Source organism: Wasmannia auropunctata, unplaced genomic scaffold (genome assembly GCF_000956235.1).
Source record: "Wasmannia auropunctata unplaced genomic scaffold, wasmannia.A_1.0 LD336085.1, whole genome shotgun sequence".
NCBI classification, from domain to species: Eukaryota; Metazoa; Arthropoda; class Insecta; order Hymenoptera; family Formicidae; genus Wasmannia; species Wasmannia auropunctata.
Window position 1 is genome coordinate 2486120 of NW_012026805.1, and position 25028 is coordinate 2511147.

The 25028-nt window shown below is 38.0% G+C and overlaps 3 protein-coding genes across 3 annotated transcripts; 1 reads left to right on the forward strand and 2 right to left on the reverse strand.

Annotated features, from left to right (window-relative positions):
- Nucleotides 1-701: 701 nt before the first annotated feature.
- Nucleotides 702-4232, reverse strand: LOC105448535 (histidine-rich glycoprotein-like). Its single transcript, XM_011687181.1, has 5 exons — nucleotides 4073-4232; nucleotides 3025-3107; nucleotides 1886-2119; nucleotides 982-1125; nucleotides 702-869 (listed from the first exon to the last, which is right to left on the reverse strand). The coding sequence occupies exons 1-5, from the start codon at nucleotides 4230-4232 to the stop codon at nucleotides 702-704; spliced, it is 789 nt and encodes a 262-aa protein (XP_011685483.1).
- Nucleotides 4233-7371: 3139 nt separating this feature from the next.
- On the forward strand, nucleotides 7372-17304 carry LOC105448498 (transient-receptor-potential-like protein). The gene is made up of 17 exons (XM_011687129.1): nucleotides 7372-7812; nucleotides 8319-8532; nucleotides 9011-9208; nucleotides 9375-9564; nucleotides 9636-9821; nucleotides 10970-11160; nucleotides 11290-11468; nucleotides 11571-11855; nucleotides 12284-12474; nucleotides 12891-12973; nucleotides 13096-13217; nucleotides 13286-13473; nucleotides 14321-14511; nucleotides 14875-15074; nucleotides 15146-15469; nucleotides 16406-16520; nucleotides 16724-17304. The coding sequence occupies exons 1-17, from the start codon at nucleotides 7630-7632 to the stop codon at nucleotides 17284-17286; spliced, it is 3603 nt and encodes a 1200-aa protein (XP_011685431.1). The 5' UTR covers nucleotides 7372-7629; the 3' UTR covers nucleotides 17287-17304.
- A 272-nt stretch (nucleotides 17305-17576) lies between these two features.
- Nucleotides 17577-24642, reverse strand: LOC105448499 (coatomer subunit beta). Its single transcript, XM_011687130.1, has 9 exons — nucleotides 24496-24642; nucleotides 23867-24288; nucleotides 21893-22226; nucleotides 21277-21565; nucleotides 20856-21196; nucleotides 20034-20295; nucleotides 19140-19946; nucleotides 18307-18542; nucleotides 17577-18211 (listed from the first exon to the last, which is right to left on the reverse strand). The coding sequence occupies exons 2-9, from the start codon at nucleotides 24232-24234 to the stop codon at nucleotides 17981-17983; spliced, it is 2868 nt and encodes a 955-aa protein (XP_011685432.1). The 5' UTR covers nucleotides 24235-24288; nucleotides 24496-24642; the 3' UTR covers nucleotides 17577-17980.
- Nucleotides 24643-25028: the final 386 nt, after the last annotated feature.

The following is a 25028-nucleotide window of genomic DNA, read 5'->3' on the forward strand; positions in this document are numbered from 1 at the left end:
GTTAATAAACATCACTATATGTATACAGAAGGCAACGTCGATATGATTGTTAATTAAAACTAAACTAAAACATTATTATAATTACTTATAAAAACATGCTCTAAAATAAGATGACATGAGAAGTTATAGCTTCGCTAAAAGAAGACAAAGACTCGCAAGGTTACTTCGATACCATATATCTGCATCAGAAATGTATGAGCTGTTCGCTCGCACAATGCAATGCGCACTGAAGTGCGACCAGTTTTACGCTTAAGATTTTCACTTTTCCCTGCAGCGATCAGCGTCGACAGAAAAAGTGACAAAACGACGCCCGAGAGAGAGAGATTGTTCGAGAAATTATACTCTCTCGCTCTAGATGACTGTATTTATGATGCATTATACATTTATTTATTTTCTTGTACGTTATTATTTTTACTTACATTATATTTAAATATATTTATTATACATTAAATTAAATAAAACATACGCTGCATAATTGTGAAAAATCTAACGGCAAATTTGTACGCCACTTTGTTTGACGACAAAAATAAAATCGTCGCTGTCGCCATAAGTCTTCTTAATAAGCTCAACGTGCACGTGATACACGCCACTTGATTTATTTTTCGCTCCGATCTCGATCTATCCGCAAAATTCTCGACAAAACGAACGTAAGTAGGACGCAATCGATTATGTGTAAAAAGTACGCCTTGTCGCGTCTCTCGTCAATGATGATTTGACTTCGACCACTTATGTCCCGATGCATGTCCCTCTTTATGACCGTGTCTCTCATCGTGATGATGATGACCGTCGTGTCCGTCCGCGGACTTGTGACCCTTCTTCTCGTGATGATGGTGACCGCCCTCGTGTTTCTTCTCCTTGCCATGATGACCCTGAAGTAAGAACGAAATTCGCCCTTTATAACGATCGAAAACTAATGACAGCTGTAAACAGCTGATTCAGATGGCGAAGAAAATAATCATGATGATTTTAATCAATATTAACCTCGTGATGTCCAGAATGCAGATGGCCTTTCTTTTCGTGGCCACCCTTCTTGCCCTCGTGTTCCTCGTGCCAACCACCGTGCTTCTCGCTTCCCCCGTCCTCGTGATACTCGTCATAAAAATCGTGCTTCTTCTCGTATTCATCCTGGAAGCAACTTACACACATTAATTCAGAAAAAATTGCAAATACTAGAATTTTGCTTATATTAAAAATATTAAAACGTTTATCAACACGAAAAGAACAATTTTGTTGAAAGGTCTAAAAATTTTGCTGAATACAGATCTGAAAATAATTTTTGTTCAATAATCAAAATAATTTGTTGGAAAGTTAAAAATGATAGACATTGCTATAAAACGTTTTAATATTCTAGCAATTATTTTGACTTTCCAACAAAATTATTTTAATTATTGAACAAAAAATATTTTCTGATCTGGATCCAGCAAAATTGTTCTTTCCATGAATAGTTAAATAACAACAACACATTTTTAATTCTGCAAATAAATACATCCGATAACATCTGATTTCTAATGAATCATCGTTTCAATACAATAAAAATTGATTTTGATTTTCGAAATATTCTGGGAGAATTGCTGATTGTATTGACGCGGCCTATTAACATATATAACTTAAAGTATTGGAATGTTGAATGTGAACAAGAGGTCATCATATGGAAGCCTAAATAGTTGAACAACAGAAGCCTTTTATAGCGTCTGATCTTCTAATCTCTTGGCAAGCTTTAATATCTATATAAGTACAGACTATCATGTTCCTAGTATTACGAAAAGACCGCAATCAACGTGTTTTCTAAATCACGACGGATATTAACGGTAAAACGGATTTCGGGCATGTAATACGCAATCGTGCGTCGACCAACGAGACGGTACACATTTCACGATTCGATTACCTTCTTGAAGACACTGTGCTCCCCCTTCGTGCTGTATCCCTTTTGGTGTTTGCCCTCTTCGCCAAATTTCGCATCCTTCTCACCGTCCTCGCCGTGATGCTCCTCGCCGTAATGGCCAGCTTCTTCGTGGTTCTTTTTCTTCTCACCCTCTTCCTCGTCGTACTCCTGTTTGTGCTTCTCCTTGTCGTGATGTCCTTTATCACTTTTCTCGAACTCGTGGAAAGCCTTGTAACCCTTTCTCAATCAAAATACGCATTATTGACAATGGGAAGAACAAAAGTTTTCTGTAGGTAAATCGGTATTATAAGTTTATAATTGTTAAAGGTAAATCAGTAGGTAAATCGGTATTATAAGTTTATAATTGTTAAAGGTAAATCAGTAGGTAAATTGGTATTATAAGTTTATTATTGTTAAATTTTGACATAATAATAATAAAGAAATGATATATATCTTGTGTAAATATATATATATATATATACAGGGTGTCCCGAAATTCGCGAATCAAAATATCATAGCAAGAAAATCTTTGAGAAATTAAGTAAAAAAGTTCTTTGTAAATTTTTATTTTAAGCAATAGTTTTTGAGATATAAGGGTTTAAATTTAGCCAATTGTAGATTAGTACTCGCGTGAATTGTGCGCTACCTATATATATATATATATATATATGTATATATATTGTATGGGCTTACGGCTAAAACCTCCATTTCATTGAAAAACGTCGACGTTGGCGAATTCTCACGATATTATTCTCACGAACACCAGTTTTCCGGCATGAAGAAACGAAACTCATTCTGCTATAACTCTTTCCCGGAATACAGTGAGAGAAATTTGCGGGGATATAAAACAATATCGGGAAATATTCGATACAAAGGGGGTGAGATATATAATACTTTACGGTCGCGCGCCGAATGCTTCTTTGGATCCTGTCTCGTTTCTCGGATGCAATATATTCGTATGAAAAAGGAAAAAAAACCTATGCGACGTGTATACATTCCCGGTGGTGGCGAGCGCGGGGAACGGGCGCGCGCTTATATTACAAGCGATAAAAGAGGGAAGAAGTCGTCGACGGCGACGTTGGATGACAACGGCCTGGACGTCGATATATATAAGCAGCAACCGTGAAATGAAGCGCCTGTACCTTATCGCCTTTCTGGCCATGCGTGTCGTGGTGGGCCTCGTCGTGCTTCGAGCCGGTACCCTCCTCGTGATGTTTGTCGCCGCCTGTTCGATATGAAATATAAATAAAGCTACCAGAGCTATACTTTTTATCGTCGCGGTGAGAGACCGCGCTCGTCTTTCTCTCCCGTTCTTTCGTTTAACAAGCCTCCCGATTCGCGCGTCGAAAAGGAGATCATTTAGAAACGAAGCCGCGAGGCAAATTGAGCCCTTCTCACCCACGCGAATAATTCAAGAACATCCGATTATGCAAATATCTCATAGACTTTCATCCTTGTGAGCTAGACAAGAAAGAAATATCGAAGATGAAGTTAAAGTTGTTCGCTAGTCCAATTAACAGAAAAGTGGTAGCGTGGGATGTACAAATTTTATCTATCGATATACTTTGTTATTTATTAAAACGTTTTAAATATTTTATCTTTTCAAATATAGATTGTATATCAACTCACGTTATTTATATTTATATATATATTTATATACACGTATAACATATTCCGGAGAGATGCAAAGATTAAATAATGAAACTGTTCGAATTGTAACGGTAGAGAAGCAAATGTGGAAATGGAAAAACAACACAATTAAAACTTATATAACCGATGAAAAATAAAACAATTCAGTTGTTAAACACAGCAAATGCGACATACGTTTAAAACAGACACGGGATTCGAGTGGCGCTTCTAATTCTCTGACACGTACAAATTAGCACGATCGACGGCAGATCCGCATAATCCGTCGTGAGCCTCGCTCTCGCAATTGAATTTCCGCTCGTCAATGTTAAAAACGGTTATTTCATTTGCCGTCACGTGAAAGAGAACGTATATATAAAAATATATCGATAATTCTGCGATAAAAAGTAGGTATACGTACAATTTTCGCAGCTGAAATTCAGCAATATTTGCTCTTTACTTGTTTACATCAAATAATCTCGTTTACTTCGATTTCTTCATCGTTCTCTTTTACCGCGCTTCATATTCTTACGAATGAGATGATACAGCTGTAAAACACTGTACCTCCGTGATGACCCGTGGCCTCCGCGACGAGATCCTTCCTGGAATACCGGAAACCGGCTGGAGCCTTGCTGACCTTTCTCGTCGCCGGCGAGCCGTCGAGAAGGACCGTCAGGGTCAGCAACAGCCACAGTATCCTCAATTCGACGGCGTATGACGTCATTTCGAATATACCGTTCCGCGCGGAGTAAGAAGTACGTTCGAAATGACGAAGTACGAGATGAGGCACTGAGATGCACCTGCGACCGTAGCTCCGATTTATTGCGCCGGATACTTCCTCTCGTCGCGCGTTTTTCCCTCGCCGCCGCGCGCCGCCAGCCAGGCGATCGCCTTTTTCCTGCCGGTCATTGAAAAGACGGACTTTCCTGTTCCGGACGGAAGATGACGGCGCGGAAGAATGAAAAAAAAAGAAAAGAAAGAAAGACGCGTTTTCTTACTTTAATTGTCGTCGCTACTTTCACTCGCCGCGCTCGTTCTTCGCGATGTGAGCAAGAACAAAATTGCGAGTGAGCTACATCTTATATTCTTCGGTCGTTAACATTTCGAGTCTCAATTATTCAACAATGCGCTCTTAGTTCGTGAATTGTTAGTGCAATTTTAATCTATCTTAATTCTAATCTGATTTATTAGCGCATTTTCTATTGCAACGATACAATTCTGTGTCTTGCAATTGATGCATCTTTTATTTATATGCAAAACGTACGCGTATAATATTTATTTCTAGTTTATTAACATACTTCTAGTTTATTAACATACTTCTGATTCTCTTCTAATGCTCCTTCTGCAATCTGGGTCTTTTTTGGCAAGCAAAATTTCGCTCTCAAATTTCTTCAAAATAAAAAGAGAGCGGATATTGAAAAATAATTCTGAATTTTTCTATTTTTTGAGACTGTAGAACAGTAAAAAAATTTGAGCTAGATAAAAAAGATCCAGATTGCAGGTGGAGGTTTAAGAATCGGAAGTATGTTAATAAACTAGAAATAAATATTACGCTTACGTTTTGCATAACTAAAAAATGTATCGATTGCAAGACACAGAATTGTATCGATAAGTTGCGATCAAAAGTGCGCTAATAAATCAGATTATAAACAAATGAAGGGAGTAAAATATGATTGCAGACAGAGTTAATTTCTTGACGCGATTTTGACTTGTAATTATACATTATTACTTATATATTTTATACACTACTGAACATTTTAAATTTATTAACTTAAATACGATATACAATTTATTATCGGATTTTTTATCTCCAAAAATTGATTCATAAAAAAAGAGAGTAGATCAAAACTAAACAAAATAGCAATCACTTTAGCAGAAGTATAATTTTTCTATAAGGATTATACATATAAAGTTTTATATAAATTTATATACCATAAAAAATCTTTTTAAAAAAAGAAAAAATATACGCCAAGTACATAAAAAATGTCACATATTACATTCTTTCTAAAACTAAGAACAATTTTTTTTTAATGATTAAAATATACAATTATTTAAAAATTATTTAAAAATTGATTGATCAAAAATAGTCGTGAAATCAATAAAATTAGCCAAATTATTTAAAAAAGCCAAGTTTATAAATTTATATATAACCTTTTAAGCTCTATAATATAATCCTTAGAGCATGTAAAAAATATTAAAAGTACCTCTGCCAAAGTGATTGCCATTCCACTTAGTCTTCTCTTTTAAGGTTTTGACTTCTGAAACGTCGAAAACGTAGAAAACACCGGCGAAGGGATGAGAACGAACAAGAAACGCAAGAAACTAGTCGAAGGACATGCATGAATGATTGATAATTACTGGACGCTGAAATCCTTTAGATTGAGCCATTGAAAAATATCGCTACCGAGGGGACGAAAAGCCGCCACGTAAACACAATTACCATCCCTCTTCTACTCTTTCTCCTTGAAACGTCCGTCCCGCTGCGATGCAACCCTCGGCTTCCCTCCCGCTTTCATTGTCCTCTTTCACCGGCGCCGGAAAAGCCGATAAGCCACGAAAGGATATTTTAATACGGATTCCGCAATAATGAATCTCTCTACCGCATAATTAGGATTATTAATCCTCTCTCTCTCTCTCTCTCTCTCTCTCTCTCTCTCTCTCTCTCTCTCTCTCTCTCTCTCTCTCTCTCTCTCTCTCTCTCTCTCTCTCTCTCTCTCTCTCTCTCTCTTCTCTCTCCCCTCCCTCCCTCCCTCCCTCCCTCCCTCCCTCCCCCCCTCCCTCTCTCTCTCTCTCCCTCTCCGTGTATCGTGCGGGATCGTTAAGCGTTCCGCATTAATGGTTTACGATTGTTTCTCAACATCGCAATTTGCTTCGGCAACTCAAATGTTTCCCCGGCATGACCGCTGAATATGTCGCACCCTTATGGCTATAGTCAAATATTTGCGCAACGATTCCTCGTTGCATCTCCCCATAGTTTCTCACCGCGCGACTTTATCGTCGATGTGAACTGTCGCAGATTTTAACAGCTGCAACTGATTTCTATACATTAAGTCGTCACATTAAGCAGTTTATATCGATTTCAATGAAACGCAAATAGGAATTACGTTCGCTTCACTATTCTTTAGAATCAATTTCCTTTCAACCAAAAAGCTCGCATTCTGTAAGTAAAATTAAAAAATTGTTAAATAACAATTAAAAATAAGAAAGAAATAAATGGAAAGGCTATATTCCTTGGACAATTACGAGTGGAATATTTAGAAAATTTTAATGAGACATTTAGAAATACATATCAAAGATCTTGCAACGTTAAAAATTACAACGGTACAACAAACGACACGAACTATCGTAAAATATTATCGTTAAAAAGTCTCCAAATCGATCGAAGAAACTATACGGACACAAGTCTATTCGGATATTTTCGGAGCATCAGCCTGCGAAATTACATCGATCGCGTTACGGGGATGTTATTTCAACACACCGACGAGGCTATCGGGATATTATGTAATGCGTAGAGCAACAGGGAATTATCCGGCTTAAGCCCCCGCGAGCCACTCTGCGTTTCGTGCAGGTTTACTCTCGCTTCGCACTCCCTCGTTTCCGGCGAGAAACGCACTCTTATTGCAAGTGCAATCCGTTAGACCGAGCTAACGAGATATCGGTAAGCAAATTAGTCAGCGGGCGCGCATATTGCAGGTTGCGCTATCACAGACAACGGCGGTGCGGCGTCACTGTGTCCGCCTCGTCGTATCTGCGCGCCACCCGCGAACAAACAGAGGAGCCCGGGTTTGCATTATAATGCGGATAATTCGATTTTCATCATCCTCTATATAACAGATGTCAAGCGGCACAGAGACTCCATGGCAGCTCTTGCGACCCAAGAGCGAGGCAACGTTCCGCGTGGATGTCGCGTCGTTCCTCCTCCTCCTGCTCTTCGCGGAATCGCTTCCTCCTCGAGAGACCGTCATCCTTTGCGAAACTACCCGTGCCGCGTCCCGTCGTCGTCATCAATAATGCGCCGGTGAAAAAGCTGAGGAATGATCTCGACAGTCGGCCTTGGTGCGGTTTAGATGAGATTGAAAGTAATCGTTGTCGGGGTGAGAAAGTGAGTTGAATGCTTCAGGATGAGCGACGCGAGGAACGACAAGGACGTGGAAGCGTTGGAAGCCGCGGCCCAGGACAGCGACGATTACGTGCTCCACCTTCCACGTCCGCTCACCCTCGAAGAAAAGAAGTACCTGTTGGCCGTGGAAAGAGGTGATTTGCCCAATGTGAAAAGGCTTGTGCAGCTTGCAAACAAGGGCAAGGTAAATAAATATATGAAATACATTCACACGGAAAGAACGATTTTGCTGGATTCAAATCTGAAAACAATTTTTGTTATACATTCAAAATAATTTTGTTGGAAAGTTAAAAATGCTTATCAATTTTGACTTTCCAACAAAATTATTTTGATGATTCAACAAGAATTATTTTCAGATCTGTATTTAGCAAAATTTTTAGATCTTCCAGCAAAATTGTTCTTTCCGTGCAAGAGAAATCAAAGCGAAAATAAAAAGATCTTCGTATAAATAAAAGTTTTTGCGAAGAAGGAAAATTATATTTTAATACAAAAGACGATTTTTTTTAATCGATAAATTTTATTAAAATCAGAGAGTAAAATTTTATTTTGTTCAATTTTAAAATCAAGTTCAATTGTATGCGTATATCCACAAAATTCTGGAACAGCGGATGGGAAATTAGAACAGCAATTTCGTAGGACTGAAACGCGCCGAGAATTCTTGCGATGGATACATATGCTCGAACGTTTTAGACAAAACAGCTGGACGTGAATTGCGTGGACAGTCTGGGTCGCGGTGCCCTCACGCTGGCTATAGAGGCAGAAAATTTAGAAATGGTCGAGTTGCTTATTGTGATGGGAGTCGAAACTAAGGACGCCCTACTCCATGCCATCGATCAAGAGTTCGTAGAGGCGGTCGAGCTGTTACTGGAACACGAGGAGCTCCTTACGAGCCAAATAACCGATTGTGAGTTGAAGTTTAATGTTCTCGGAAAGTTGCGCATAATGACCCGATTGGAGCGACCGTATATATACGGAAAAAAATAATTCTGCTGAAGTGTGTGAAAATTAGATCACTTACGTAACAAATATGAAAATAATTATATAATGTTGAATTATCAAAATAATTATATTGGACGCTTAAGCTGATTGCTGGAATATTAACATATTTTATAATATTATTACCACTTGTTCGAAATAATTAGATGATTTAAACGTAATTATTTTCGGCACATTTGGCCTAATCTTTTTATGTACTCAGCAAAACCGTAAATATGTAATTATATAAATAAACAATTTTATTGAAAATAAAACTGCATTAGAAGAATTCAGGAATTTAGAGGAATTGTTATAAATTATGTTATATAATTTCAATGGATCGATATATTCTACAATGTATTGGGAGCTATTATCTGTCTTTTACATTTGTCACATTTTAATTGCAGCCGAAAAGCAGATCATACACAGCTGGCAGAAGGTTGACCCGGCATCAGCCAGATACCCGATGGACATGACACCCTTGGTACTCGCGGCGCAGCGCAATAATTACGAAATCTTGAAGCTTCTACTGGATCGAGGAGCTACCCTGCCGATGCCGCACGACGTGAGATGTGGCTGTGACGATTGTCTTCAGGCAACCATCGGTACGGTATATTCTGATGAATTTCTTTCTTCTCTTAGTCTCTGAAATTTTCTGGAGTGAATCTCACTCCAAAAAAAATTTAGAGAGTACAGACGTTAGAAAGTACATAAATTATTACTAAAAATTGTTGATAAAGATGTAAGTACATAATTGGAATTATAATTTAGGCGATCCATTAAGGCTGTCATCTACTAGAATCTCAGAGTACAAGGCATTAGCGAGTCCAAGTTTAATAGCTCTAAGTTCGACAGATCCCTTAATGACAGCTTTCCAATTAAGCTGGGAACTTAGGGAACTAGCTGTATCGGAACCGGAGAGCAGAGCCGAGTACTTGAAGCTACGGCGGCAGGTGGAAAAGTAAGTTTTTCGTTTTGCAGAATGTGATTGTAATGCCTGATCAATAATTCTAAAAACGTTCCGATCAATAGATTCGCTGTCGACTTGTTGCAACACGTCCGAACTACCACGGAACTGGATACCATCCTGAATTACGATCCCAAAGAAGAGAATATCGAACTTAGCAAACAACTGGCTCGACTGGAGCAAGCTATCGACTATAAGCAAAAGAGATTCGTCTCGCATTCTCACGTGCAGCAGCTCTTGGCAGCAATCTGGTGAGTCAAGGAATCTATGACTCGTGCAGTACAAATGACATTGGCCGGTATTTATCATAGTCGATTTTATATTTAAAACTATCCCAATAAACAAAAATGAATTAAATTAATCTGAATCTATCATTCATTGCCCAATACCTTTGTATTCATTTATAGGAATTGCATGAATCACATTTTCTATGTCATTCAATCCAAAAAAAATTCAGCTTTAAAAAGTAAATCGTGAATATACTAGTTAATTCAAAATTCTATATAGGAAATGTTGTTTTTTCAATCGAATTAAATTTAAAAAAACTTTTTATGAAAATGGACTATGAATGTTATTCATCTAAATAAAAAAAAATATTTGTTGGATTTAGATGGATTGAAACAATGCATTTCCTAGTCACAATTTTTGTCCTAGCCACAATTAATATAATAATATTATATAATATTATATAATATTATAATATATTAATATTATATTAAAAATGTTATATTATATTCGTATTATGAAATAGAAATGCATTCATTTCCACGCAGGCCAATTCATTTCAATCCGCGAATAAAAAAATTTTAATCCATTTTAATTCTTTCCCGTTTACTGAAATTTTAAGTACAATCTTAAAATATCATAAGCCAATCACAGAGATATTAATAGCTTAAGACATTACTTAAGACTACAGTCTTGAAATATTAGCCATTAATTAATAATCAGAAATATCAGTTAGTTCATATTTTAAGGTTGTCTTAAGTAATAATATAATATTAAGATGCTAATATAACTTTGTGATTAATTCTTAAAACTGTATAACTTAAAAGACAATCTTAAATATAAGAATCAGCAATGAATACCGCACGGAAAGAACGATTTTGTTAAAAGGTCTAAAAATTTTACTAAAATACAGATCTGAAAATAATTTTTTGTTGAATTGTCAAAATATTTTGTTGAAATATTAAAACTAATAAGCGTTACTATAAAACGTTTGGATATTCAAGCAATCATTTTGACTTTTATGCAAAATTATTTTGATTATTGAACAATTTTGCTAGATTCAGATCTGAAAAATTATTTTCAGATCTGAATCCAGCGAAATTGTTCTTTCCGTGCGGTCATTGTCCGTAAAAATAAATTAAAAACATTTTTTAATGTCCCACCCAATTGAAAGGTACGAAGGGGTTCCCGGATTCCGCAGAATGTCAACTATGCGGAGAATCGGGATTCTTGCAAAAACAGCAGTTCTATTTCCATTCTATTGTATCATGTACTATCTATTGCCGGGATCGAAAACAGGACAGCTTATGCGAAGACCTTTCATGAAATTCTTGGTTCACGCATCATCCTACTTATTCTTCTTGTGTAAGTTATATTTCAGTTTCGAAATTCAACGCTAATTAGCAGACAAGCTAGGAGCAGACAAGCCGACTCGTGTGTCTTGAAATAAAAAAATCAGTGCCATTATCTAATCAACGGTTAACGTGTCCGTAGTTGTGCTCATGCTGGTGTCGCAGCGTGCGGAAGTGGAGATCGTTAGGCTTCTAGGTACTCAGGAAATGAAGAGAAATCTCGAGACTTACTTGGCACGGCAAAGAGGCGCGGTCCCCACTCCGCTGGAAGGTATCGTCGTGCTGTACGTCTTTGGATTCGTATGGGAAGAGATGAGAGAGGTATGCGGACGACAAACAAGTGTATACATAATTTTTTTTCCCCTTAAATATGTTTTCTACATTTGTCTAACAATAAGCCATGATTTTTCCAAAATCTCGTAGGCTTACGTGGACGGTCTGAGGAGTTACTTGCGGGACATGTGGAACTTTATCGACTTTACCAGAAACACGCTCTACTTGGCGACCGGTGTTCTCAGACTGGCGGCTTATCTGCAGCAGCGCGCCGAGATACGGACGGATCCGTCGGCCGCGCTAATACCAAGAGAGAATTGGGGCGACTTCGATCCGCAGCTGATCGCGGAGGGTCTCTTCGCGGCTGCGAATGTCTTCAGCGCTTTAAAACTCGTCCATCTTTTCAGTATCAATCCGCATCTTGGGCCGCTTCAGGTTTGTCATCGGATTTCGCATTAGGAACTTATTCTTATTATTTTAAAGTTTAAACTTCTTTAAGAACTCTTCTGCATTTGATTATATATTTGATCCTGATATTACTTCAACGTATACACGGAAAGAACGATTTTGTTGGGTCTAAAAATTTTGCCGACTATAGATCTGCAAATTAATTCTTGTTGAATCGTCAAAAAATTTTATTAGAATATAAAAAATAATAAGCATTGCTATAAAACGTTTTGATATTCTAGCAATTATTTTGAGTTTCCAACAAAATTATTTTGATTATTGAACCGAAATTATTTTCAGATCTGGATCCAGCAAAATCGTTCTTTCCGTATATAAAAATATGACAGAGTTAATAATTTTCTTTTTATGATGACCGCGACACTTCGCATCAAAGAGAATTGCAATTTCTATTTTAGATATCGTTGGGCAGGATGGTAATCGACATCGTGAAGTTCTTTTTCATTTACACCCTAGTGTTATTCGCTTTCGCTTGCGGCTTGAACCAGCTGCTGTGGTATTTTGCGGAACTGGAGAGGCAGAAGTGTTACAGCGGAATGTCGGATCCCTCGTGGGACGCCGGCAGTGACGCCTGCTTAAGATGGAGAAGGTGAATGGAATAATCGAATTGCCAGAGAGAGAGAGAGAGAGAGAGAGAGAGAGAGAGAGAGAGGAAGAGAGAGAGAGACCGAGAGATCGATGAGAGACGTGTCTTTCCTTTCAAGCCACACTTCCGACCCACCTATTAATCATGAAAAAAAATAAGAGACTGCGCATTTTCTTCCAAATCTGTAATATTGAATAATGAATTATTTATTAAAGCCACAACTTTTGCCACATATGTATAATAAATACATGACTCTGTGCAGAACGCCTGTATTTTTATATCAAATTACTCTTGAAGACTGAAATTACCGTAATTTTGAAGAATGAAAATTGAATGTAATTTATAGTTATTTTTTTTTTTAATATGACACCAAATATTCCTTGAGTACTTCAATTATATTTCGCGTAAAATTTTTTCAGATTTAGCAATCTGTTCGAATCGTGTCAGAGTCTTTTCTGGGCCAGTTTCGGTATGGTCGGCATTGAAAGCTTCGAACTCACTGGTACGTTCACGTAAATATGTAATTCAAATATATAAAAATAATTCTTTTTCCGAAAACTGATACCTTGTCATCGGCGAAACCAACATTATTATTTTCCAACATCAGCTTATTATTATTTTCAGGAATCAAATCATACACTCGATTCTGGGGCTTGCTGATGTTCGGATCGTATTCCGTGATCAACGTGATTGTCCTGCTAAATCTACTGATAGCCATGATGAGCAACAGCTACGCCGTTATTGAGGTAAGGCTGCGACTCGAAACTATTCCGTGATCTGAATGATCTCGTCAACAGTGGCATTGACGCGACAGGAACATTCCGACACGGAGTGGAAATTCGCAAGAACGAAGTTATGGATGAGTTACTTCGAGGACAGCGGAACCCTGCCGCCGCCCTTCAATATCTTCCCGCCGCCTAAATTGCTTTTCCGATTGTTCGGCCTGCAGAAGAAGTCTATTGGTCGACGCAGTAGTCAACGTCGGCGTGCACGCGAACATAAGTGAGCTGTCTTTATCAATTAAGTGTTTGACTCGAAAATGAGATGTATATAATATAATATAAAATTCTTAAATTTATTTCCTGCTTTAACGTTAAATAACTGTAATGTTAAGGCTGTTTAACAATTTCGAAGATTAAAGAATTCAAATGAATTTCAAAGTTAATTCTGAAACCTTCGAAGTATAGTCGAACCACGATAACTCGAATCTCAAGGGAACATATAAAAATCTTCGAATTATAAGTTTCGATTTATCAATGTTTGAGTAAAACAGAATTAACATGAAAATTCGACTTACGGAAGCTTTGTACGAAAGTTTATAATTTTCCGATTATAATGGATTTTAAAGGAAAAAATTCGAGTTGTTTTCGAGTTATAGAGATTCGAGTTATCGAGGTTCAACTGTATAAGGGGTTTGAAGTTGAAGCTTTGAAAGGCATCTTAAACTTCGAAGGTACATACATGGAAAGAACAATTTTGTTGAAAGGTCTAAATATTTTGCTACAAACAGATCTGAAAATAATTTTTTATTGAATCATAAAAATAATTTGTTGGAATGTTAAAGCTGATAAACATTGCTATAAAACGTTTTGCTATTCTATCACTTTGACTTTTGCACAAAATTATTTTGATTATTGAACAAAAATTATTTTCAGATCTGGATTCAGCAAAATTGTTCTTTCCGTGTACAGAATTAACTTCGAAGTTTTGAATTCTCTCGAATCTCCGAATCTTTAAAATTATCAAAACTAACAGCCCTATTCATTTTAAGTGTTGTTCTGTAGACGACATAGGGTGATGGCGTAATAATGGCATGAATTATACATGCGTCTTGCTACTGTCAATATAGATACGGAGCAGTCATGAGAGCCTTGATATGGCGCTATGTTGTGAATGCACACAGCGAGCACGAGATGGAACCCGTCACCGAAGACGATGTCCATGAACTTAAGTCCGATTTGTCGTCCTGGAGATGCGAACTCCTGGACATTCTGTTCAGAAACGGCATGGACATCGGCGGTGTCGACAAAAAGGAGAAAAGTAAGCATTAAAGTAAGCTAAATCCAGATTTGAAAATAATTTTTGTTCAATAATCAAAATAATTTTGTGCAAAAGTCAAAACGATTGCTAGAACGATTGCATATCAAAACGTTTTATATAGCAATGCTTATCAGTTTTAATATTCTAACAAATTATTTTGATGATTTGACAAAAAATTATTTTCAGATCTGTTTTTAGCAAAATTCTTAGACCTTTCAACAAAATCGTTCTTTCCGTATATATAAATACTGGCATGCTGTTTAACTTAAAATAACAAATGAGATAAGTTTAAGGCAAAATTTAAGTTTCGTCGAGAATGTAAAATTGTGTTAAAACTTATACTGACCGCTCTTTTGAAACTAGCTGTACTGGGTAAGAAGATGAGGGTTTGGGAGAGAAGACTCATGAAAGACTTCCAAGTGGCAGGTCCTGTAAATCCGGCTGACATCGATCTTCAGGAAGAGATAACTCTTCAACAACCTGAGGAAGAGAGCAACGTCGAGAGATGGAAGAGGATCGCCAGATTGGCCGTACTGACTTCGGCTGAACACCGTTGGAGTCAAGTACGAAAATACTTTACGTATTCCGTAATATTAGTAACTAACTGATAAGCTCTTCGTTCACAATTTCATAGGTCGTGAGAAGCGCAGTTAAGAGTTCTCAAATTGGCAAAAGCTGCAGCAAGGCGTCGCTGCAGAATCAGCAGAGTCTAAAGAGAGCCATGGAGGAAGCGAAACGTCTGGCGCAAAAGAGCCCATTGCCGTCAGATGTGCCGGTGGAATTGCCGGAAACTACCTCGGCGACAATACTGCATGTGCTGCACGAAATTGTCGAGGGCGACGGTGATGCTAAAACATCGGGAAACAGAAGAGACAGATCTCCGGAGCCTAGAAGAGACAAAACGCCAGAGCCAGTTAGGAACGGCGTTGATTCTCAACCGTTTGACTCGATTCTTCAGGTACTAAATCAATAATTAATTATGATCCAGTAAACGGGAAAGGATTAAATGAATTAAAATTTTTAAATTCATAAATTGAAATGAATTGGTCTTCGTAAAAATAAATGCATTTCTATTTCATAATACGAATATAATATAATATAATATTTTTAATATAATACAGTCAAACCTCGATTCGAATCTCAAGAGAAAAGCTATAAAAATATTTGAGTTATAGAAGTTTCAACTTATCAAAGTTGAGTAAAAGAGAATTGACATGAAAATTCAAACTTATGGAAGCTTTGTACGAGAGTTTATAATTTTCCGATTATAATGGCTTTCAAAGGAAAAAATTCAAGTGGTTTTCGAATTATAGAGGTTTGACTGTATTAATATAATATTTTTTGGATTAGGTAGATTCAAACAATACATTTCCTAGTTACAATTTGGAATTGAATAACGTTCATGGTTTATTTTCACGAAAAACTATATTTCATTATAAACCATATTTTTTTAAATTTAATTAAATTGAAAAAACTGCATTTCTTTTTCTTATCTAGAATTTTGAATTATAACCAGTATTCACAATTTACGTTGTAAAACTGAACTTTTTTTGGATTGAATTGTATAGAAAATGTGCTTTATGCAATTCCTGTAAATGAATATAAAGGCATTGGGCATTGAATACAGATTTTCAAAAGCATTCGCGAACGTGGAAATGAATTTTTTTCAATCCATTTTAATCCATTCTCATTTACTGGGGACCTGTGTAAAAGAGTTGTGATGAACACGTAATACACAAAATACTTTATTAAATTTCTTTAAGTAATTTCTTTTAAGAACGGGATTTGTTCTAAATAATCGATTCGTATGGTTCGATCGGTCTGATTAAACATACATAATATTATATAATTATTTAGAGTGAAACTGCTTATCAGCAAAGATGTTTCTTTACAGACCAAATCTACATCCTCGGTCAGTATCGTTGATGAAAAGACGAAGGATTCTGCGCCGTTGTTACCGCTTCGTTCATCACCGCCGCGAGTAGTCAAGAGAAAAGCTACTCAACTCGGTACTCGATTCAACTTATATATTTAAATACAAACTGTATTAATGTTTACTTATATTAAAAAAAAAACGTTTACTTAAAAAATTATATTCCTTTATAAAGTAGACAACATTTAACATTTTCAATGTTTAACATTTAATCATCATGTGTAACATTACTTTTTATTTGCAATACTTATTACTAAAACTCTCCTGTTATTTCTTCAGGCCAATTGTCAACTTCTGCTAAATCCACAACTATTCCATCTATCACGAGTACTACTTCGATTGTCCCTACGACATCCGTTACCACTGCGGTCGCAACTACACCAACGGACACAGCACCCGTAATTGCCGTGACTACTGCTGCAACAACTGCGCCTATTACTGTGAAGACTACTACTACTTTTGCCAAGCCCATCACGACAACAACTATTACTACTACTACTACTTCTACCATTGCTGCTACCACCGCTGTTGTCAAATCTGTTGCTACTACTACGAAATCCACCGCTACTACTACCATTTCTGTTGCTACGAAAACTTCTTCCAGCTCTACCATGGAAAGCCAAAGCAAACCCGCTAACACATCCATGAGTGTACCCTCGACCAACGTCAAAGACGGAAGCAGCTCAATCAGAGCACGGCCGAAGGTTTCCCACAGCCCTAAACTCTCGATTATCCCATCGTTAACAGTTACCTCAAACTCGGACGGTGGCAAAGATGATGACCGAGAGAAACTCGTAGGCATTACGTCGCGTAGCAGACCGCCGAGAGGAGGATGGCTTTGAATCAAGAAGCAATTTCATTTCGGAAGGGATATTAATAAGATTCTCACGGCTGAAATACACTCTCAATGAAATATTTTACATTCTGTGTCAAAAATATCATTTCAAATCTTTCTCGAAATTCTAAAGTCGTAATCATCATAATATGAGACCCTCTAAAGAATTTGCAGACAAGGAACTCCATTGAAAGATTATAAAATTTCCGCCGAGTTATTTTATTTAAAAAGGTACAGATATATATATTATAAACATTTTTATATATTTGTATTTAAAGAGAAATAAAGGGGCTTATATATAGATAAAGTATAACTGCGTACATTTATTTTCGTGTCTATGAATACATTCTATTCTCATGTACGGCACTAAATTGCATGCTTATGACATATTGGCAGATGTAATATAATGAAATATCATACAAATTAACATGGATTACTTACATTAATATGTATCCTATTAAAACTGTGATTCATATGCGAATAAATCCAATGTATTTCGATTGGCGAATAATACACAACTAAAGGTATATCTACGAAAGAGCGGGATGTTTGTATTGTCTAAATAACACGCTTTAAATGCCATAAATATGCAAAAATCATTTAATAATAATCTTTAAAGTTTTGTAAATTTCATAAAAGTAAGTCATCCGATTCGAAGAACCTCAAGCCGAGTCGCGCAGAGCGGACCTTGTCGATGCAATTCAAGCGACTTGCACGACTTTAGTCAGCGGGTCCTTCTGCGCCGAATTAATCTTATCGCCCAGAGATAAGGCCATACCTTGGCTCTTGGCTCTGATACGAATGTGACCGACCACTGGCGCGTCAGGTTTGTTTAGTGGTTTCTCGATAGATAAATTCGCTAGAGCGTCCTCGCCGAATATCGATTTAGCGTACATATTTGCGGCCATAAATCCACACTGTCCCGAAAGAGCCTGTGTGGAAAAAACGATAATAATGATTTTTTATAATAGAAAGTAACGCTATTTTAATATGAAATAAATTTAGTAAAAAAAAAATTAAAACATACTTTTTCTGGCGTGAGACAACGCATATTTGTGGATTTCAACAAATGCGCAAGATACTCTCTCAAGTCGGACAGAGTCGTGTTGACGGAAACTTTGTTCTCCCATTCAAATTCGGCCCACATCTGGCGGAATTCCGTGTCGGTGCACGTTGCGGGCACTATGTAATCCATAATGTCGATATGTATGTCGTTAAGAACGACTACGCTTCTGTCAGAGCCCGCACCTGACACGTCATATACTGCAAATAAAAAAAAATGGTCATATAATTTTATCTTGCAAAATAGGCAACAATGTGTTGCATTGAAATTAGTTACCGCTCGTATGAGTAAATCAATAAAACAGATAAAAGTCAAGCCAATAAAACGAGTAAAACTCTTTTCGGGCGGATAAACAATAATTAAATAATAATTGAAAGATTCGGTGGAACGTTTCGAATTTGATCAAAATTTTAATTGACATTATTCACGCAAATGTATCGTTGACGTTTTGTCTTCGTTTTACAATTATTAACCTATCGTTAATCGTCGTTAAAATAATACAGTATCTATAATGACAATTAATGATAAGTTGATAATTGTAAAACGGAGACAAACGTTAACGATACATCTGTGTGGTAATGTCAATTAAAATTTCTTCTTTAATGTAAATTGTCATGATGGCTAAATAAGCCGAAACCATCAAATCTTTCAATTATTATTCAATTAATAGTAAATTATTATTTATTCACTCGAAAAAAAGTTTTGTTCGTTTTATTGACCCTGACTCTTATCCATTTTAATGTGTTGCAATTTTTCCAAAGTAAATTCCTTCAAAAGTATCTAAATCTCACACTCACCAATATTTCCAAAAATGATTCCGTTTTCCGTGGATGTGACCTTCACGTTTGCCTTGATACTGGCAAAATCTCTAGGCGCGAGTACGATGGGTTGCGGTCTCTCCACTAGCTTCAAATCGCCCAAAGTAGCGAGCTCCAATGTGCAATTCTGCAGAGTGTCCTCCGTTTGATTGACAATCAGCACGTCGAGCACGATGTCGTATTGATTAACGTGGACCAGGGCCTCCGCGTAAACCGGATCCGAGAAACCGGTGAGTTGAATGACTTTGCTCAGGGCACTCGGAGCGTCCCCGCTGGCGCCAGGTCGTCCTGCCACAGCTGCGCTGAGGCTCTGCTCGAACATGTCACCGGCCCCACCGGCCAGGTCGGATCCTCGGCTCAGTTGCAAGAATTGAATCGCGTCGTCGACCTGGACGATACTGCCCGGCTTCTCCTTGGCCTTCTGATTCTGCGAGTCCTCCTCCGCTTTCGCGGTCAACATTCTACCGAGCGCGTCGCGGCAGCCCTCGGTGAAGACCTTCTGCACGAGAGGCGTCGGACAAGCGAGCGATCTGAGGCACAGGGAGAGTCTCTCCGCGTCGTCGTGTGTCATCGCTTTCGTGGGAAGACCCGAACGGCCCAGCTGCAACACGCTGGACATCACGAACATCGCTTCCGCCTGCAATCTGTTGCTCTTTTGGACGTTGGATTCGAGCAGCTTGTAGCGGAGGGCCAATTTCGCCAACGTGGTAGCCAGAGACGCGCCGATAAAGAAATCACCTTCCATCATGTATTGCACTAACGCCGGTCGCTTCTCCTCCTTCTTCCCTGTTGATTAATTCATACGTATGATAGCGAAATGTCGGAAATGTCGAACACGTATGTATTTTGTATTAAAAATAAAGAGTCACTCACTAGCAGATGCAGCGCTGAAAGCACTTTGAGTCGCGTAAGTGCCGTCAGACGTGACGAGTTGCGCGGGTGCGGCTTGCGCATTACCATCCTCGGACTTTTCGCCAGCTTGACGTTTGTTTTCCGCCTCGAGTAACGGCAACTCACCCAATGCCGCTCGTACACGACCCATTACGGCTTCAATATCTTCTTTCGACGTGGCGTACTCGCCGAGAATCCAGAGCGCGGCTCTGTGCACTTTCACAGATCGTATATGAGGGAACACCTAATTTAACAAAATCAAAATTAGTCGTTGTCAGCCTCTTGCCAATCATCACTCTTTACACTTTGCGCTTTTATATTTTTATACGTTGCATATTAGGGCTGGTGATTCGCTTCGAAGGATTCGACATTCGAACTTCGAAGCTTCGGCATTAAAATCTTCGAATTTTTTCGAAGCTTCGAAGTTTAAGATGCCTTCGAAGTTTCGAAGCTTCGAAGTTTTGAAGTTTCGAAAAATATTTGTGCAAATGATAAATTTATCCAGAAAATTTACAAATATTGTAAATATAAAGAATTAATATATATATACGAAATTATTCTTAAAAAATTTGAAAGTATTATAACCTGAAATATTACAAATTAATAATTAAACTTGATACATGTGCAAATAAGGAGATATAATGATCAATAAAACAATCCAATAAAAAAATTGAAATTTTTAAGGTATTTTTTTTAAACTTCGAAACTTCGAAGCTTCGACGTTAACTTCGAAAGATCGAAGTTAACGTCGAAGCTTTGAATATTCGAAGTGAGTAAAAAGTAACAACCCTATCGCATACACACCTCCAATAATTTCTCGACGATCAACGGTCTGAGATTCTCGAATCTCTGAATGGCTTCGCGAATGAATACAAGAAGATCCGTAGCTGCTGCTTCGTTACTCTCCGACAGAAAGTCAGTTAGTACTGGAATGACGGTAACGGCAACGTCCGCGAACTTCATGGAACAAGTGTGGAGAGTTCGTATCAAGAGCTGGCGATATCTACCAGCATCTTCGTGTTCTCCGCCAGCTGTCCTGAGAACTTCCTTCTTCAAGAGCTGGACCATTTCCTCGATCGTGCGAGTTGTAACCAAATCCATGGCTAAAGCCAGGGTTTTCGTCCTGACTTCCAAGGCTGGTGATCCTGTTAAAAATGAATAACAGTGATATAAAATAACGGCGGTAGAAATTCCAACGGGTTTCTTGCCGCTGCCATTAATATACCTAAAACGCGGAGTATATCCATTACAAGATCTTGAAGTACCCTCTCATACACGGGACTGTCTTTCATCGCAATTAGCCGATCCAGTACGATAAGTTTAACATTATTGTCACTCTCCTTGACAACCAATTCGATGTAGCACGAAGCCGCGGCCTTGATCGCGGTTGGTGCACTAGAAAGTGTCACCAGCGTGCCGGCTGCTTCGTAACGCACCGCAGCGCTAGGTGAATTTAGCAAACTATAAATACATCTGATAAAACGCGCCCTTTCCGACGGATTTGCAAGACAAACCTAAACAAAAAAAAATTACACCAATGAGTTATCAATAATAAAGAAATATATGATTATTTGAGAAACTCCATAAGTAAAAAAAATCTAACTTTTGAAGAAAAACTTGGAAAGTTTTCGTTTTGCAGAGTTTTTTCAGTCCTTCAAAAGTCATATCTTTTAACTTACGGAATTTTTCAAATGACCGATTCATATAGACTTAGATCTTAAAATATAACGCATTTGTAACGTATCTCATATATTAATTCAACAATGACCAACTTATGGAATTTTTCAAATGACCGATTCATATAGACTTATATCTTAAAATACAACGCATTTAAAACGTACCTTATATATTAATTCAACAATGACCAACTGCAGTATATCACCGAAACTCGGCACTTGATCAAGACACGCAGCCAAATATGCGAGGGCTTTACTCTGATCGGCGTGCAGCAACATTAAGAACGCATTTCTTCTGCACGACATATCCTGCTCCCCCTCCAGATACTTCGCAATCAAATCCGGAGCGTCCGGTATAAGAAATTCAAAATTTCTGTATATGGTATAAATAGCGAGCACCGCGTTACGTCTAACATAGGAGTGCCTGTGCTCCAGACAAGCAATTATCGCCGGCATCAGCGGCTCTAGAAGTTCCGGCTCCTTCAATTTACATAAGAATCTGCAAATTCAATATATTTAAAATAATAATAATTATCTTTTATTGCACTGTACAAATTATACAACAAAAGACAAAGAGAGATACAAGCAGGGTTGCCATAAATTCTTCATTCTAAAATTCCATGACTTTACCCTGATTTCCAGACAAAATTTCATGATTTTCCCTGACTTGCAATAATATTAAAACATTTTTTTGTGTTCGTCTTGATTTGGAAACTGTTTGGAAACTGTTAAATATTTTGTTGAAAGCAATTTAACATAGCAATGTAAATTACTATTACCGTTGTTGACATTGGTTGCGCTTAAATTATTAATATTTCTGTATCTTTTTCTTTTATATATGGGCACAATTTTTTTTCTTCTGCTTAGAATACAAGGAACATGTAAATATAATTTCTTTTTGATAAAAGCTAAGTCTTGTTTATTGGAATCTCCAACTTGCTATAATATTATACAAAGGTTTACAGATTTAAAAGAAAAATTAGAAAAATATGAAGTCAATTTTAATTTTATTAATTTGTTCATAAGTGGCGCAAGAAACTTACAAGTTTAAAAACAAAAACAGTTTTAAATAAATTTAAAATTTCAACAAAAAGACAAACTGAAAATTCTAATGCTCTTAATGAAGCATTTTAAATCTCTATTAAAAAGAGAACGTACATGAGCTAACAAAACTATATAAGTGTGTGATATACGCATATTAAACTTCTTTAAAGCCAAGGATTTTAATTTTCCAGAAAATTTTGTAAAATTCCCTGACTTTCCCCTGATTTCCAGTTTTGTGGCAACCCCGTACAAGAGATAACATGTAAGACACTAGGAAGACTGTTTCACAACAAAAGAATTGATTCACAAAAAGAGAAGCTGGAGCAAAACGCATGCACAGGTATACACGACGCACTCGCGTACACATGCAGTTCATATTATTCACACATATATGAATGCATTACACAACCACATATGTAATAAATTTATCACTTGTATACAATTACATTTACTCTTTACTATAATACAATAAGTTTACTACTATACATGCATGGTCTGTCCCAAAAGTAATGAGACTATTTTTGAGGGCCCAATCAGAATTATCAGGGAATAGATCCATTGAATAGGGCACCTTTGGTGCAGAACGTCAGGTATACAATCTGACTCTTCTTAGTTGCCTCCGAGCTTTTCTAGCTGTCGATACCATCAGCAAAGTAAAGTTGTAATTAGTTGTGTCTTGTCATGGGCGAAAATTCAGCACAGACTGTGCTGTATTTTGAGCGGTGCAATCAAATTCTAAAGACAAAGCAGCATTTCTACAAGCTGTTCTCAACATCTTCGACATTTCGGAACCAGATTTTATCAGTTTCACGCCAAATTTAATCGCTGCTTGAGACTAAGCTAAATTTTCGACTGTGACAAGACATAAACATTTGCAACGCACTTTACTGATGGCACTCAACTGCTGGAAAAGCTCGGTGGCAACTGGGAAGAAGATTGTATACCTGACATCCCCCATCAAAGGCCCGTCCAATGGATCCACTCTCCAACATTCTGATTAGAGCGTCAAAAATGGTCTCGCTACTGTCGAGACAGACCACGATACATTAGTTTACCACTAAACGCGACTCATGCACTCGCGCTTTCCGTCCTTACCTAAGAGTGGATCCCCTGACAAATTCATTGGGATGCTGCAAATCTTTTCTGTACGCGTCGCACACCAGGATCATCTCCTGCAACAGCTTGCCATCGGCGGAGGTCTTCGGCACGATCTCCCAGAATATCAGCAGCAGCTTCTTGATGGTGTGATTCTGCAGCGGTAGAACGAACCTGATGATCGTCATCAGGAGGCCCGGCAGTCGCTCGCCGCTCAAGATCATGTGTATCGTCTTCTTGAGCGCGTCGATCTTCGTCTTGACGCTACCCTTCTCGAGATCCTGCTTCAACTGGAGCTCGTTCAGCGGCTCCGTGTCGGTCGGGATGTTTATCAGGGTGTAGCACGGTTGCTCGGTCATGGTGCTCATTTTCTCAGCTGTTCGTGATGACGTTCAACGCCAAGAGGAGAGTTCCCTTATTATCTGCGAACAAGATCGGGACTTTGTTATCCGTTTTTTTCCCCCCGCAAGGATAATTCTATGCGCGAGGAAAAACCGAATGCGAGTGTTGCGAGGTTATGTATCTGTCGTCATTCCGACCCACACGCATCACGTGTATCAGCGACGCTGCAAATCGACGGCTGCGAGATACGAGACGCTTGCGGGCAACGAATTAGGGAGCATATATACCTAAAATTAAAGCTGAGGAAAACACTCGCAAATAATCAGCCTGTCAAATTTTGCTGACATTTAAACACCATCCGGAGCGATCCGAGAGGCAGAGGGAAAACGGTATACGTGTCCAAACCGCACAGTGACTAAAAGACAGCCGCGCGCGGCGCTAGATGTCGCTAGCTTTGTACAACACGTGGCGGTCTCCGAAATTTCAAATTACCGAATGCCTCTTCGTGACCGGCATCAGAGAGAAACCTGAGAGCGGCCACGCCGGCAGGGTGGCGCCGTAGATTTCAAGATTACGTTTACACGGATTATTTACGTGAAATCTACGTGATGTTTACATGATCTTTTTGCTACGTAGATAATTTAGACTTGTAAACTATAATGTAGGCTATTGTAAATTGTATCCAGAGTTGGGAACGTTATACCTTAAGGGGTTACACCACCTTGACCGCCTAAAAATCAATCAGTAACTTTGGGAATTTTTTTTAGGAAAACAATAAAAGTAACAAAAAATTCGTTTTAAGGTTTTAATAATACAAGTT